The 16400-nt window shown below is 38.5% G+C and overlaps 4 protein-coding genes and 4 non-coding genes across 8 annotated transcripts in view; 4 read left to right on the top strand and 4 right to left on the bottom strand.

The window, feature by feature from the left end:
- LOC128253694 (uncharacterized) overlaps positions 1-16400 on the top strand; it is a 111565-nt gene that overhangs the window by 35415 nt on the left and 59750 nt on the right. The gene's annotated exons all lie outside the window — the stretch shown is intronic.
- On the bottom strand, positions 2404-2859 carry LOC128253693 (uncharacterized). Its single transcript, XM_052982299.1, has one exon. The coding sequence runs from the start codon at positions 2849-2851 to the stop codon at positions 2594-2596; it is 258 nt and encodes an 85-aa protein (XP_052838259.1). The 5' UTR covers positions 2852-2859; the 3' UTR covers positions 2404-2593.
- LOC128253695 (uncharacterized) lies at positions 3426-3654 on the bottom strand. The gene has a single exon (XM_052982302.1). It carries the CDS (start codon positions 3618-3620, stop codon positions 3426-3428), a length of 195 nt encoding a protein of 64 aa, XP_052838262.1. The 5' UTR covers positions 3621-3654.
- LOC128254506 (small nucleolar RNA U3) lies at positions 6938-7127 on the bottom strand. Its single transcript, XR_008267557.1, has one exon. It is a non-coding gene; the product is annotated as a small nucleolar RNA U3 (small nucleolar RNA).
- On the bottom strand, positions 7564-7645 carry Trnal-aag (transfer RNA leucine (anticodon AAG)). Its single transcript has one exon. It is a non-coding gene; the product is annotated as a tRNA-Leu (tRNA).
- Positions 8956-9037, top strand: Trnal-aag (transfer RNA leucine (anticodon AAG)). Its single transcript has one exon. It is a non-coding gene; the product is annotated as a tRNA-Leu (tRNA).
- LOC128254502 (small nucleolar RNA U3) lies at positions 9540-9729 on the top strand. The gene has a single exon (XR_008267553.1). It is a non-coding gene; the product is annotated as a small nucleolar RNA U3 (small nucleolar RNA).
- LOC128253691 (uncharacterized) lies at positions 13267-13909 on the top strand. The gene is made up of 2 exons (XM_052982296.1): positions 13267-13352; positions 13509-13909. Exons 1-2 carry the CDS (start codon positions 13350-13352, stop codon positions 13797-13799), a joined length of 294 nt encoding a protein of 97 aa, XP_052838256.1. The 5' UTR covers positions 13267-13349; the 3' UTR covers positions 13800-13909.

Genomic DNA, 16400 nt, shown 5'->3' with positions numbered 1-16400 from the left:
CAAAGAGAACACGTTTAAGTTCAACAATAATTAAATTATTTTAATATTACATCAGGCAAGATAATATTCATTGTACTTAACTTAATGATTTCATATTTAATTTAATTTGGGTTTCAATAGTTTTAATAAATAGATATTTATCTGTGCTATTTCATATTTCATATTTTATCAGTTTTTGAAATTGAAATATACGCGCTTTAAGTAGCAAAGGGAATGTAATTACCTATGGTTACTTTGTCAAATCAAATTAATGCGTTAAATATTCTTCAAATAAAGACAGATAAAAAGGGAAATTCCTGAAATATTTTAAAACTGTTTGGGATCGGGAGTCGAGCTTGTTAAATGGGAAACAATTGGAGAGAACATGTATATCTCCTTACCATAACGACAATTCTACTAGTACTGCTCGAAGCTCAAACGAAATGCCCGTCTGGTTTTTTATTTGAGAAACAATGCCGGAAAAAAACCTGAAAATTGCTTATCGGCAATAAAAGAAGTTACAAAACTTTCTAAGAATATACCTCCAATGTAAAACGAAAAAAAAAAAAATAAAAAAAAGTTTTGTCAAAACGAAAGAATAGTTTTATTTTAATTAAACTTGGACTCCAAATAATATGCTTAACATTTTTACATTTAAATAGTTTTTTGTTCGCATGTTTATGATATTATAGTATCGATAAAAAAAGCCACTAAAGCAGCAAAAGAAAAAGGAAAGCAACATTAATTTATTTTGGCTTGTCATTTTATTTATAATAAATACACAACTTCATTTAACAGTTTGAGATACGGTAAAATTGAAATATCCAAAGAAAAAATTTTATAATAACAAGGGAAAAAACGTAGTAAGTTCAAGAATTCAATAGTATACTTAAATTTTGTGTTAAATATTTCATAAACTATTTACGAAATAGAAACAATTTTTATTGTATATGGCATTGTAATTTTATATTTAACTTTGATTTGAAATTACAAATTTTGGTTTCAATAGCTAGATATTTACTTTTCCTATTTAATTTTTTATAAGTGTTTGAGATTAATATAAGCCGAACTTTGCAGCGTAGAGGATGTAATTAGTAACACTGTCTAATCAAATTAATGAACCGACTGCCGCCTGTCAAATAAAGCAATAAGTACTTTATTTATGCAACTCTTAAAGTTACAAATCCAACCAAGAAAGGAAGCAAACTTCGGCAAGCCAAAGTTCATATACCCTAGCAGCTATTTCAAAAATTAAATATTCTTGAAAACATTAAAATTATGATTTACTTGCGTATATGTTTAAAAGCATTGAAGCTATGATGATTTGCAGCTAAATTATTCGAAAGTTCCTATGACAGCTGTACGATATCGTTTTCCGATTTTAATAGAACAAAGACAACTTTTGGGAAAGTTTATGCAGATATCTTTAAAACTGAGGACATGGATACATCGACTCACCTAGTTATGCTGAGCAAGAATATATATACTCTATAGGGTCGGAAACTTCTGCTTCACTGCGTCGCAAACTTCTGACTGAAGTTATAATACCCTCTGCAAGGGTATAAAAAGGGGTTGTCACAACGAAAGAAAATTGTTATTAGAATTAAAATTGGACCCACCGAAAATCAGCTGGCTATTTTCCACATATTATATAGTTTATTATTCGAATGTTAATAATATTTTAATATCAATAAGAAAAGCCACTACAGCAGCAGACAAAAATAAAAGCAACATTAATTTATTTTGGCTTGTAATTTTATGTATAGTTAATACACAACTTCATTTAACAGTTTGAGAGATGATTATTATTATGTTATGTCTATTCACTCCCAAAAATTTAGATTAACCATTTGGATTTTAATAGCCAGATGTTTGTTTTTACTATTATATTTTTTACAAGTGTTTGAGATTATTATACACTGCTTTACGAAGCACAGAGAATGTAATTAGTAACTTTGTGTAATCAAATAATGGACCGATCACCGCCTGTCAAGTGCATTAAATATTCTTAAAATAAAGGCAGATAACAAGGGCAATTCCTAAAATATTTTGAAACTGGTGAAGGTTTTTGCGAAACATTAGTTTAGGATTGGAAGCCGAGCAAAGTGCATCGCTTGGAAAATGGGACTCAATTGGAGAGATCTTGTATATATCCTTACCATAACGACAATACTATTACTGCTCGAAACTCTAAAGAAATGCCCGACTGGTCTTGTATTATTTGAGAAACATTGCCGGAAGGAAGCCTGAAAAATTGCTTATCAGCAATAAACTACTTTATTTATACAGCCCTTAAAGATACAAAACCAACCAAGTACATCATTTTAATGTAAGACACAAAATAAATAAAAAAAAAATTGATGATAAAACGAAAGAATAATTTTATTGTAATTAAACTGGGACCCCCCCAAAAAATCGGCTTGGTTATTTTACACATATTTATATACTTTATTTGTTTGTATGTTTATAATATTTTAGTATCAATAAAAACACAGCTTTTGGCACGTTTCCGTCTGGCACTTGCTAGTTAATTACCACCGCTTTTTAGCTTAAGATTTGAGTAGTTGACCGAATATTACTTAATCTCTTGAAATTCCCGATTGAGCTTATTTTCCTAGGCTCTGCGATGGCACATGTGTCGCGGACCCGATGGAAACTGTCCTTCGGGACAGCTTGGATCGATGCTAAAGATGCTCTGCACCATTACAACCGAGGTGTTGAGACCCAGTATTTCGGGTTGTGAGATTTGTATTCCGTCTGGGGTTTTGTTTCGAATGGTGGGCACAATTTGTCCGGGGGGCATGGTTAGCACCCATTGCCAACTCAACATCATTAGGCCGACGATCAGCACAAATCTTGATAGCATCTCCATGGGTTTCTCCAGGTGTCTCGACTGGGGAACTAATCTCGGGCTTGGGAACTGCGTTACTGACTCGAGCTTGGAGTACGGATGCCGATTTCTCTGGCCCAAGCTAGCAAAGCTTTTATCTGGAGGGCTTTCGGTGAGACTGGGAGAGCCAAAAGCCAACTCTCTTCGATCGTTTTTATGATACGAGTATTTGCCAATGGGCCAAGTTTATTGAGTTGCCCAGTAAATGTTGATTAACCAACATCACAGCAATTCATTTAAATAAAAATTGATTATAATCGCTTTGTTTATACTTTTTGGTGCTCTAAATCTATCTGTTATTTTGTTTCCATTCATATTGATATTATTATCAACAATCATTATCTGATAAAAGCTTTGGTACAAACAGAAAGCTTGAAATCGACTTTTCAAAATAAGGAAATAAACATTTTTTGCTGTTATAAACTTTGTATTAACATTTTCGCTTTTTCGGTTTTTGGGATTTTAAGTATCTTAAGATTAATTTTATTTTATATCACTCAGTCTCTAGCGGCTTGCTAACAAATATTGATTTATCACTATATTAGTCATTATTATGTCACTTTTCCGCAAGGGTCGCTCTTAGTTGTTCATGTTTGGCCTTCGCTGCCGCCTCCTTGGACTCCGCCCCCAGATTCACCGCCTTCCAGCCCAGCCAACCCACTGTGTGCAGCACCAGGACAGCGATTCCGATCCGCACAGCCGGTCCGTACTTGAAGGCAGGTCCCCGGACCCCGTTTTTGGAACTATCCATGCCAAAAAGTAAGCTAGGCTAGCGGGGTGCAAAAAGCAACTGATAGCACGTGAATAAATAAAAGATAGAAAAAGCTCAGAAAAGCTTTTGAATGTATTTCCAGGGCTGCGGGCTACGCGATCGATGGAATCAGTTCCGATAAATATTTAGCGAATTTTATAATCTTTTAAAAAGTCAGACAAGACCGCAGAAGCCTGACTTCAGCTTCAAAAGTTGTTCCATAGTAAGATGAATTGAAAGGACAATTTTTAATGCTCTTACTTTAGGAATGCAAATAAAATGTATTTAATTTTATAATCAGCTCTAGCCATTTCCCTTATTAACAAGCTTACAAAAAGTTCTGATTCAACAATTATAGAATTGTGTATTAACCCTAATAAAGTCAGACCCGCCCGAAGATTTCTGAACGCAGTCTTAAAAGTAATAAGTTTAATATACTTTTTATTATAAACTGCCTTTCTTGTATCTACAATTGATGAAACATTACAGTTGTTTTTCTTAATTTCTTACAGCCGCAACCTACAGGCCAATGGAAAATACCAACTGGCAGGGTATTCAAAGCCACACAAAGCGCAAAGGCAAATGGCAGAAAATAGGGGAAAACTTGGGCGTCAAATGGCACACAAAACGCTCGTATTACATAGCCAACGAGTCCTGCCGCAGGACGATCTCCGGGAGCCCAAGGGGATGGGGTGGTGGCACTAGATGGAACTGGTGTGGAAATTTCTCCTGGCCAGGTGAAAGATTGAAGCTGCAGGCGCCAGAAATTAGCATGTTATGTTTAACGCATTTTTGCACCTTTGGCATGTGTCTGTGTACCTCAACTGCTTTTCCTTCTTCGACTCTCCTGACTTTTCCGACTTTTGCAGCGGCATATGGGGTGGTAAGGGGCTAAGGGGCACCCCCTAGCGACACATGTGCAAACAAGACGTTGCCTTAACCCATTGTGGCTTATCCAACAACAACAGCAATGCGAGAACAAGAGCTCAGCATTTTCCGCACATTTAATCGCATTTTGTTTGGGGAAAATTGTAGGAAAAGCTCACATGAATTTTAAACTGCGGTCGGAGTTGGGCTTTTTCGGTCTGAGGTTTTAGTGGGTGCTAGGAGGGATCTCTTTGAGCCGCTTACGTGTGAGTGCCATTGAATAATGCAGCCTCTGCAGCCAAATTAAATTGAATTTAAGCTGCGACATTTAAAAATTTCATGAACTCGAATGCCACATACATACTTGTATATTCTCCACCCACCCAACCATTTGCAGACCCCTCTTCAAAATTTCGCCAGGAGAACCTCTTGCCGGGCTCATTAAATAGATGCCCGGTACGTGCTTCCATTTTGGGGCACATTTCATTAAGTGCACGTAAACGGCAGGCTGTCAACTAGCTGAGGGCGTGGCCAGCCGCCCACTTTCCACACACACACACACTCACACATAGCGAGTGACACACATGGGTAATTCCCAACGTAAACACTTTGGGAAAGCATGTCGCAAAGACATCAATTACGGCATCAGCCGCATTGCCATCAGCATCATCATCATCATCATCGATTTCCCGGGGATGATGATGATGTCGATTCGGGCCCCTAGGTGGCGCTGCCTTGACTGTGCTGTGCTTGCTTTTCTTTTTCCCTCGGCTCCATTTTCCCGTTTTCCATTTCCCTTCCACATTCTCCTTCTAACCGCATTTCAAAAAATACGGCAATTGTAAGTAAACGGGAAAGGGATACAGTGTGTGCCAGAATTGTTCGATATGTTTGGGTTATACGAAGATTAAAGGCTAAACAAAATTATAAGCAAAGTTAAAATTGTGTAATTAATTATATTCAGAATCTAATTGTAAATATCTGGTGTTTATACTTTTTTTCAATCAAACCAATTCCGAAACCAATTTCTCAATTGAAATAGATAAAAAGATTATTTAATATGGGTTAGCTTAATGTGTTTAGATTAAAAATTCAAATATTTCAGGGAAAGATAAAAATAAAAAATAATAAATATTTTTTTAGATTTAAATTATTTATCAAAGCAAATAGTGCGTGCTTGTATATAATAATATAACGTTCAAAAAGTTTATATCGTAATAAATAAATTAAAATAATATAACCTATCATGACACGCACTGTCCCAAAACTGGCACTTGTCTTTACTTTGCATTGCTTAAATAAATTTTCACTACGTGTTGTGGCGTCGTGTTTGGCAACAGGAATGGCAAAAAACGAGGCCCCAGAGCTGAACCAAATGGGACAGTTGACAAAAACTAGGCAACACTTAATTGTTGTTGCGTGCAGCAGAAGAGCTCCTCAAATATTTATGCACTTTATGGCCCTACGTATTCGTACACTATATAGTATGTGGCCATCTCAAAGAACTAGAGATGTTCGTCAGTCAAAACACGAACAGGGCAAAGTTCGCCAAGGACATGGGACTCCAAAGCACTTCCAAGTAGTCATCATCATCCACTAATTGAGAGCGTGACAACTCTGAATTAAGCCAAAAATCACGCCCTCGCTCAAGGACCATTCATATGCAGCGTTAAGTAATTAGACGCTCCACCGCTCCACGCCTATTAGTGCAAATTTTATTACAAATTTGCAGTTTTTTTCGACCACTCACTGCCAAGTCTTGAGCACGAAGCGCTCTTGAAGTAACAAAAAAGCGGAAATCTGCTTCCACTAAAATGTTTCATAAATCTCTGGGGCGGGGCGCTGCTACCTACTACAGACACCTTTAACGGACTGTCAACGTGCAACAAAAACACTTGAAACTGGCAACTGGCAACGAGCGGAGCGGCAAAAGGGTCGCCCCTCAAGTGCTGTTTTAATTGCTTCGCAGAACAACAGCAGCAACAGTGTTTAGAGCGGGCGGAAACAACAGATTAATATTACTGCCTGGGGAGCAGGAAGGTTTACTGTTTTGCATATTCAATTACAACAGTATTAAATGTTCTCATTTAGTTTCAATAAAATAATATAATAGCATGCTGACTGAGAATTATTGTGGTTTAAAAATATAAATATGAACAGACTTACTTCCGATTTAGGGACTTCCGTATTTAGGGACTTTACAAAAAAAATGCAATATTTTCTTAATCAAGACTGCCCCTCGTTATGTATTTTTTATTTTTTTGTACCCAACAATTTTATTTTTCGATCCTTTATAATTGTGTGTACGTATACATACTATCTTATTGTCCTGTTATTAATAAATCATATTTGTATCACCCACACGGATTGCGAAAACTACAGGTTCATCCGACACAATTATATTACTGCCCGACTCCAATGCGTTTCGATATTTATTTTTAAAAAGGAGCACCACTCAGAATTCGCGCTATCCGTGTTACCGAGCGATCATCGAAGCCCTGCGTCCCGAAGGACACTGGACAAATCCTCACGCTGCCGAATAGGGCGATTCAACTCATCAACGCGGGTGCGCTTGGCTTTCAGCTAGTGTGAAAGTATGTGAAGACTGACTACAGAAATGATCCTGTGAAGTATAGTCTTAACTATTCACTGCCCAACCTGTGGATCTTGGTGTGCTGTAGCCCAGAACTGGTTGGGAATCGTAAAGAAAAACACGCAGGGCGATAAGCGAGCGCTGACGGCATACTTCGGCAGTATTAGTATCCGAAATTGGTTCTTGTTTGTAATTGCTTCAGTTTCTTGCTTGATAACTGTTGACAGAGACCGAAATGAATCGTACTTGAGACTTTTTTTTTAAAGACTTCTGGATTTTCACACTTGTTTGTTTCTTTAGTTGTTATCATACAGTTTGTGAGCAGAGGTGAATAAAGTTTTGTTTAATATTCAATTTGTATGATTTGTATAGAAAGTTATATGAAAATCAAAGCAGTATTTTTAAAACAAAGGTCAGAATTAACGATTAAATCAGAAAAAAACAAAATAACACAAAAAATACAGAATATAGAAAAAAAGAACTTGGCAGCGGTGGGATTCGAACCCACGCCTCCGAGGAGACTGGTGCCTTAAACCAGCGCCTTAGACCGCTCGGCCACGCTACCCTGCTGCAGATTTTGTCAAATGCTCATTAAGAACTAAGTTGAGTATCTGTATCTTACATGAGTATCTGTATCTGTATGTCGCGTTACTCAGCCGAATATGCCTAATTTAAGACTTTTCAGATTGTTAGATTTATCTTGCGAAAGTATACAAGACAGATTTTTCTCTTCTGGTTTCAGCATTTCTCGTCTGCAGTTATTTTTCTCAAAACTACTTCTTACCGTTCCAAGTAATTTCTCATCTTTGCGGTGTTGACAAAACTATTTCGTCGAGTCATTCATTTCATTTACAGCTCCTTGCCGACGGGCATATAAAGTGGACATCCGACAAACCTCTTCTAAACCGCTCGGAATGCGTCTATTGTTCCGGTTTGTCGCTGGCATTTCAATTTGTCAATTGTTTGAAATTTAATTTGATTCTGGCATAGCAGCGTGCGGACTAACATTCTTGATAAAGCCCGCAATTAACTCCATTAGCGTTTTTACCTGGTTGGCTCCAGGCCCAGATGACTCGCCTCTGTCCGCTCGGTTGTACGTGATTTTTTGTGTTTTACCAGCAGCTGTCTGGCGTGGAAATTGAACAATTCTATAATTATTTGCATGCCGCTCGCTTTTAAATTTGTATAAATCCACGTGTGAGTGGCAAAATGTTCCCTCTGCTGACACGGCATCTGACTTTTGCTCCCTTTTTTGGTGGCATTTTAATGAAACCGCAAATGTTGCCCCAGAACCCCTTTTCCAGCCTTGTACAGCACCCTTATGGAAACCGCAGACTTTGTTTTGTTTTGCTCGTCGTCCCGTGCAAAGATTTTTATTGCAATTTTCTAATTTCATTGCGGAATCTTCCGTCCGACTCCGCCGGCTTCAGTTTATGGCTGCAGCCATGGGACGCCAGTCAGAGTCAGCCCAGAAATGGAATTGTTGCTGCGGTTGCATATGTGAGCAAAGACGAGAAAGACCACGACCACCGCCTGTCACGCATAAATTCGCATTTTCATTTGAATTTTAAACGCATTTCTAAGCTGACGCTGGCAGGCAAAAACGCTGACAGCTTTGCAAAATACATATATGAACATTTTAATGCAGCACAACGGCAAAGGAAGAAGGCTTGCGTCAGAAATTGATTTCGTTTGATTGACATTTTCCCTTTTCCCAAATGAGAGCATTTATATGCGTCGCAGTGTGGGGGAAAAATAAAGGCAAGGTGTTGCGGTCCTAAAAATAGTTGAACACGCAGATACAGATACTCGTGTAAGAGTCAGATACTCATAATGGGGTAGCTCTTCATGCGCATTGGACATGCTCACCAGCAAGGTAGCGTGGCCGAGCGGTCTAAGGCGCTGGTTTAAGGCACCAGTCTCCTCGGAGGCGTGGGTTCGAATCCCACCGCTGCCAAGTTTTTTTTTCTATATTGTTTTTCTGTTTTTTTTTTTATGATCTTCACAATTTGGGGACCCTAAATAGTCGTTATTTCAGACTTTATTTTTAAAGGACTTCTATGATTTTCTTTTATAGTCATCACAAACTGTTTGCACTCTTGTCCACCAAGTGTATAAAAATCAGCAACATTGAATATCAAATAAAAAACGTTATTGAATTTTGCTCAAAACTGTATGATAACTAGCCAAATTAAAAAGCAAAATAGTGTGAGTAGTCTTTTGAAATTAAAAGTCTCAAACATGATTACCTTGGTCTCTGCCAACAGTTGTCAAGCCAGAATCTTAAGAAATTACAAAGAACCTATTTCAAATACTAAAACTGCCGAGAGGCGTACACACAGCGCTCGCTTATCGCCCCGCGTGTTTTTGTTTATTTTTCCCTTGCGCACACTCTTACGATTCCCAACCAGTTCTGGGCTACAGCACACCAAGATCCACAGGTTGGGCAGTGAATAGTTAAGACTATACTTCACAGGATCATTTCTGTAGTCAGTCTTCACATACTTTCACACTAGCTGAAAGCCAAGCGCACCCGCGTTGATGAGTTGAATCGCCCTATTCGGCAGCGTGAGGATTTGTCCAGTGTCCTTCGGGACGCAGGGCTTCGATGATCGCTCGGTAACACGGATAGCGCGAATTCTGAGTGGTGCTCCTTTTAAAAATAAATATGAAAAGTCTACTTATGTCCTTTGGTAATAATTTTACATATAGGGAAATAATGCAAAATGGTCTTTGCTTAGTTGGCGAATACTGTTAAAGTCGAGAAGAGCAATATTATGATTTGTTCAATTTGCAGTAAACTGGGACTGTTAAGTTTCTAATTTGCATAGGTTTTATATATTGTCTAGGCATATCTTACGCTCAAAAACTAGGACATTTGTATTTCCCATAATTATACTTAAGTCCAATTGTTTGTGTATTTGTAATTAATTAATTTCTATTCCTTCAAATTTGAAGAATTGAGACTAGAATGGGAAGGATGCTTGGCCCTCCTTTGAGCAGAGTTCATGAGTTCCCCTATTCGGTTTGTACATTCTGGGAAGTGCATTAAAAGTTTGGCCGCCAGGAGAAATGGGCTGTGCGTTTGGGGAACTAACTCTCCGCTAACAACGTATTATTGGCAATATTTTATAAGCTTGCCAAGACCACCGTATGTGTTTCCCTTGGAGTACCTATTGCCCCCCTGGTCCTTTGAAAAATTGGCATGTCGTTGTAACTTTTACTACGACTATAGAATGAGGAAAAAATAAAATCTCTTGGCACATAAGTTTTGTGCACGCTAAGTACTTTTTCATAACCATCTCGCAGTCGTTGCTGTTGTCTGGCTTTCGGCAGGGCAGAGTTGGGCGGGGAAGTGTTTTCCTATGCCTCGGGGGCATAATATGCATATGCAACGACAGAGGGGGCAACAAATAATAGCGAATGGCAATAAAAAGTACGATACACATTGAGGGAAAAGCAGCAAAGAGGAAACTTTAAATAGTTCCAGCTACTTTTTCGAGAGTTTGGCAAATGCGGCGGATGCGAAGGGGAAACTGCGCCAATGTTAAATTACTTTTGGAGTAATTTTTTTTTTGGGGAGCTTTGATTATTTTGTATTCCGTTTTGTGTAAAAGTTTGTGGCACTAAATTAAGCGATTACAAATGGCTATTCTTGATAATAGAAATTATAAATTGATATCAAGAAAAGTTGCCAACAAGTTTTTGGGCTTGTGAGTAAAAAAGACGCAAAAAAAATATATATAAAGGTTTAGGAAAAAAATATTATTTTAACTTTACCTGAGTGGGAGTTGAGCCCGGTACCCCATGTTTTGTAGTTCAAAGTTCTTAACAATTAGTAGTGACAGCAAAAGTATGCAACAATTTCTGTGTTGGGCAATTTTGAGTTCCATTGCTTAAATTAAGTTTATTTATTTGGGAATAAGTTGCATAAACTCTAATGATATTTGACATGGCAAGTACCGTTTTTTGTGAACTTTGCCCCGGCACTCGTCAGCCGATTTGCTTGCTCTGCACGTAGCGTCATTTTTGACATTTAATTATGGCCGCTGCCAACATAGGAGTAAGATGTAAACTCGATTTCATGGCACCGAACTTACAAAAGGTGATTCCATATTTCGTTTCTTGGGACTCTGGCAACGCGTGCTACGTGTGCATCGTGTACCTGTCTATTGTAGTTCCATATGCAAGCCACATGACCCGGCCATGTCCTCTACACTGAGCGAAAAATCGGATGACCTTTAATTATTTAAAAATCAATTAAAAAATACGAGGATGAGAACTGTTTATGTGGAGTGTTTACTTACGCAATGTTTTATATTCAAATTAACAAATAAGTTGGAATAATAGAACATCATTGTCCACCTAAAACTTATAAATTATACATTTTTTTCTGACATCTGCTTACTCTAAATTTGTTAAAGTGCAAACTCTCTTTTCTCCGAGATGGACGTGCGTTGTCAAAACTGCCGCTTCATTTTTTTCCCATAAAACTGGGAGCTTTCTTCCTCTATTTTTCTATTTTTTGGGGTTCTTTTTTTTTTTTTTGTTCCGCAGCTGGACAACTTTGTGTGTGTCCTGGCGATTTATGAAAAAAAGAAACAGCAGCAGGACGAGTGGAGCGTCGCACGTGATGTGAAATGGCAAAGGATTTGCAGGGGGAAGTCTGCGGACAGGACAGGAGTGCACTGCTGGACAATGGCGTCTAAATTAATTATCAAGGATAACAGCGTGAAAGGTTCAGCGACGCTGCATTGTCTCCTGGCTCCTAATTCAATTACGACAGCTGGCGGCGAGTGGGGGCAAATTAAAAAAGGCTTAGGCCAGAGTTAATACGGACTTAAGCGGGGTAATTAAAAGCCAAAGCTGCAATTGCATTTGGGAAATGTCTTAACTCACAACGGCTTCCAACCCCATTTTGGGTCCTGGGGGTGGATTTGCCCCACCTCCACTCTTCGGCTGCCATAAAATCACGAACTGCAAAATCTCTCGAGAATAATTTGAAACATAGAACAGCCTGAGGAGATGGAAGGAAAAGCCAAAAGACGATGCCGCCGAATCCCTTCCACATTAAAATATGATGAGCTCGTGAAGGCAACGGCACAAATGAAAACGAAGTTAATAAAAAAGGTTGTAAAGGGACGGGGAAGGGGGGTTTGGAGCAACCAGGTGGAACTCAGGTGTCTGCGGAGGGTGTCCAAAAAATAATCAACATAAAAAAGAAAATTATTTGCAATATTATCAAGAGCTACAAAAGTTACACGGCAGACAACAGTGGAAAGCAAAACGGAGAAATGAAAATGTTGGCCATGAGAATAAAAACCGAAATGAAAATTTGGCCAGGGATGTTGAAAAATCAAGCTGGAATTGGTTAAGGAAATGAAAAAATAAGAAACAATGGAGAGATATCCAATAAAACATATCATAAATAGTTCTTTGACTAGCTTTAAGAACATAAGATAACTTAAAGTAAAAGTCATTTACAAATGTTGAATATATTTCGGTCAAAATACGATAAAACTGTATATATAATTTTAAAAAGGTCCAAATTATTAAATTATTAAATTTACTTTAATTCGACCACAAAACGTACCCGATTCCCCCACTGTGCAATCTTGATAACTTTTCACAGAACATTTGCCTCCACTTACACTTCGCAACTGCAGTTCCTTTTCAAATTTTGTAATTGGGGTTAGGTCCAGCAATAAACCCCAACCGAGAGTAATAACAACAAAGCCAAATAAACCAACAAAACTAAGATGCAAATTAAATTTGGTTTTAATCAAGCAAAGCCATGTATATTCCATGCGGGGGCCGAACTCCAAGGCCGAGTTCAACAAGCAAATCAATTAAAGGGCTGCTGCGCCTCGAGCTCCAAACAAAAGCCAAAAGTCAAGATTTTCGATTCGAGTTCGACCTCTTACGAAGTCATCACTTTTGGCCACTTCAAAACAATGGGACAGGCAATGCATTAGGCGCAAAACAAACAAGCACGAAACGTGATCAAAGTTTTTCCATCGATTTATGGCCTGTGCATCCGAAAAAAGCTGGCCAACCGGTTCGATTCGGCCGGATTCATCGATCACGTCGCGAGTGAGCGATTGAAGATCACAAACAGATCAAGTTCAAAGTCAATTTGGCTCTAATGTTGCTTCCGTTGCCGTCGGCAAGAGTTGGCCAAAGACTTTTGGCCACATATAAAAGCCATATCAGATCATCGTATCCACAGCACACATCTTTTGTTGAGCGCAGTCTAAACACTTCAAATCATGGTGAGTTCAGTATAAAACGAAGGAAAATGGGTCCATATTGTTTTAGTTTTTAAAACCAAAAAATAATCTGCACATTTGACATTTTCACTAAAATATCTAACACTAATGATACACCTTTGTTTTAGACTTAATTCGATATTTAATTACTCTTTTTAGAAATTCCTGATCATTGCTGTTGCCTTTTTGGCCTGCGCCTTCGCTGATGTTTCGGAGCTTTCTGGATATGATTACCACGAGCCCGCTCCTGCTGCGCCAGTGGAGACCTACATCCCCCCCGCACCTGCTCCAGTTGAGACCTACATCCCACCAGCACCACCTGCACCCGAGTACATCCCCCCTGCACCCATCCAGCAGGAGGAGTCCGTCATCGAGGAGATCGAGCAGCCCGCCCAGGACGGATACCGCTACAAGACCGTCCGTCGTCGGGTCTTCCGTCACCGCAACTAAATAGGAAGCCCATTGTTATTGTTGATTTGTTAACTCGAGTGTTATTGCTAAAATACCATCCTCTGAAATTCACTTTGAGAGTAAAAAATGAAGAGAAATTGTCACTGAAACCATGTTTGTTGTCTTGTACTTACTTTGGTGCACATCAAAGTTTAGTGAACAGGAAAATATACCATCTATAAATGAAAATGTATATTTAAGATTGAATATGTTTTATGTAACATGTTATTTGTGTGTGGGAAATTTAAATAAGTCTTTTTAGGAAATGGGGTATAGGGACATAGATGCAACCCAGCTTAAATGTCAACGAATAATTTCGATACCATTTTCCAGAGTTTAATAAAATTTTGTACTTTAAGTAAACACTAAGTTATTTATAAGAATTTGCTTAAATTATTATTATTTGATCGCACAGAAAGACAATGTATAGCGATATATCATGAAATTTTTAAATTCAATCTATCTTATCAACAAGTTCCCATCGACCAAGTTCAATTTGCAATGTCAAAGTCGCCATTCGAATGGCTTTTCCTTGGTGATAGCCATCCCCCTTCGTTTTTATTTCCTGGGAGCCAACCCTCTTCAACTCCAACCAACTCACTAAGACCTAAACAAACCGCTCAAGGCCAAACACATGTTCTGGCTAAAACACAGGCATTCCAATGGATGCTAGCCCCTTTCTATAGTCTGGCAGTGAAAAGGTCAAACCGACGACTAGACCAATTTGACTTTACCAAAAATTGCTGAAACATTCAATGAGCTGGGACAAAAAGTGCTTTCCCTATCCCATACCCAATACAATCGATTGGCTTCAGCCAAAGCAAACAAATCCTCGATTACAAAATCAAACAGAGCTTACAAAAACAAAGGATGGCGAAATGGAAAAAATGTTTGAATTCAATAAGCTGCGAGTTGGCTGAAAGGGAGGACATGTGGCTGGCCAGGACACTCCTCCTTCTCTGGCTCCTCATCCTCATCCTGCTCCTGTGGACCCTTACAAGTCATTTGGCCAATTGCTGTTGACTCTGCGCTCTAAGGCGAATTTCCGCTGCCAAGTCGAGTACACATATTTTGCACTCACTTTATGCTGATGACATGCAAGTGGCAAAAATTATTTGCGCTCGTGCATTTGGCGACCAACTCCAAGTACGGCCACGTCTCCACTGCGGACCAGCCAAAGGCGAATAATGAGCAGCAAACAAGCTGAGGAAATCAACAAACTATCGTCCAAGCACTGGAAAAAATTTTAATTAATTTTAAAAATATTAAACCCCAAAAATAAATTCTATGTAAAATGTTTTTAAGAGAAAAGAAAAGAAGGCTTAAAAATAAAAATGTTCAATTAAAATCTTTTTGTCTTTTAACAAACATATTATTAAAATACCCAAAAATCAAAGTCGCTATTGACCCCTATATAGACTTAGATAAGATTATCAACTTAATATATTTAAAATTAATTTTGGGTATTCCAATTATTTTTGTTTTTATAGAAAGAAAGGAGAAGGTTTAGGTTTTTGTTTTTGTTTTTACGTTGCTTAAAATCAGTTGTTTTACTGTCACATTTTTACCGACTTGTCTTAAAAGAGCATTTTAACTAGAATATAGTACTAACATAAAAACCTATTACTTTATTTTAGGGATTTGTTTTCTTTGAGTGTTTTTTGGAGTTCCAGAAATTTTTAAGAAAGTTTATTTGGTTTTTAAAACCCCTACAAAGTTCAAAGAAATGTTTACTATTGGGTGACAGATAAAGATGAATGTCTTACATAAAATATTGTTTTATGAAAAGCAGTTTAAGAAGTTTAACTAATTTAAAGGACTATCAAATTGTTGACTTTAGTGACTACATTTCCCTCAGTGCACTTGCAAGCGTGAACAGGACATAGAACCCAGGGAACAGGAGCGAAAAACAAAATGCCGCCCGACGGCAGACAGCTTCCATTTCCAGCGTCTTCTTTGTCGTGACATACGGAAAATTCCCCACGGAGTCTATCAACAGTTGATAAAGCGAAATGTGCGTACAGCAGCCGGAGAACTAGAGAAATGGAGAAATGGAAGGACCCTGGATGGCATTCTTTTCCTTTTTGGTATGTACATAAGTTTATTATTTTGAAGGTAATTGGATTTGTGTTGCAGCAGTCAAGAAGTCGCCACAGCATAATAAGAAAATATAGACGAGGACAATGAACTTGAGGGGGCACGACAATCACAAACCCCATCCCAGTCCCAATCCCAGTCCCAATCCGAATCCCAACATATGCTCAGTGCCCGAGGAATCGTTTCTGGCCGGGGAGTCCATCCATTGGACATCGCACATCGCACACACTCTGCCCATTGTTTGCACTCGTAATTGTTTTCCTAATGGATAAAGTCTATAAATTTCTGCGCCCGACGCGCGGCCAAATGCGAAATATGTCACGAATGTTAAGCGTTTTATAAACGACTTCGATGCAAGTGTGGGATAGAGTGGAATCCAGAGGATTTATCGATGTTGGCCACTCAGCGGGACAGAGAAATGGCCAGCGGATTGCAATTGTCAAGCGAATGGAGATGGAGCCGGAGTCGGAGTCCGATGCTGATGCACTCGCCAATGACTCGTAA

Source organism: Drosophila gunungcola (genome assembly GCF_025200985.1).
Source record: "Drosophila gunungcola strain Sukarami chromosome 2R unlocalized genomic scaffold, Dgunungcola_SK_2 000004F, whole genome shotgun sequence".
Classification (NCBI taxonomy): domain Eukaryota; kingdom Metazoa; phylum Arthropoda; class Insecta; order Diptera; family Drosophilidae; genus Drosophila; species Drosophila gunungcola.
This window is presented reverse-complemented; position numbering and strand designations above follow the sequence as displayed.

Coding starts and splice junctions, on each gene's coding strand:
- LOC128253693 (XM_052982299.1), bottom strand. CDS start 2,851: ATGGAGATGCTATCAAGATTTGTGCTGATCGTCGGCCTAATGATGTTG.
- LOC128253695 (XM_052982302.1), bottom strand. CDS start 3,620: ATGGATAGTTCCAAAAACGGGGTCCGGGGACCTGCCTTCAAGTACGGA.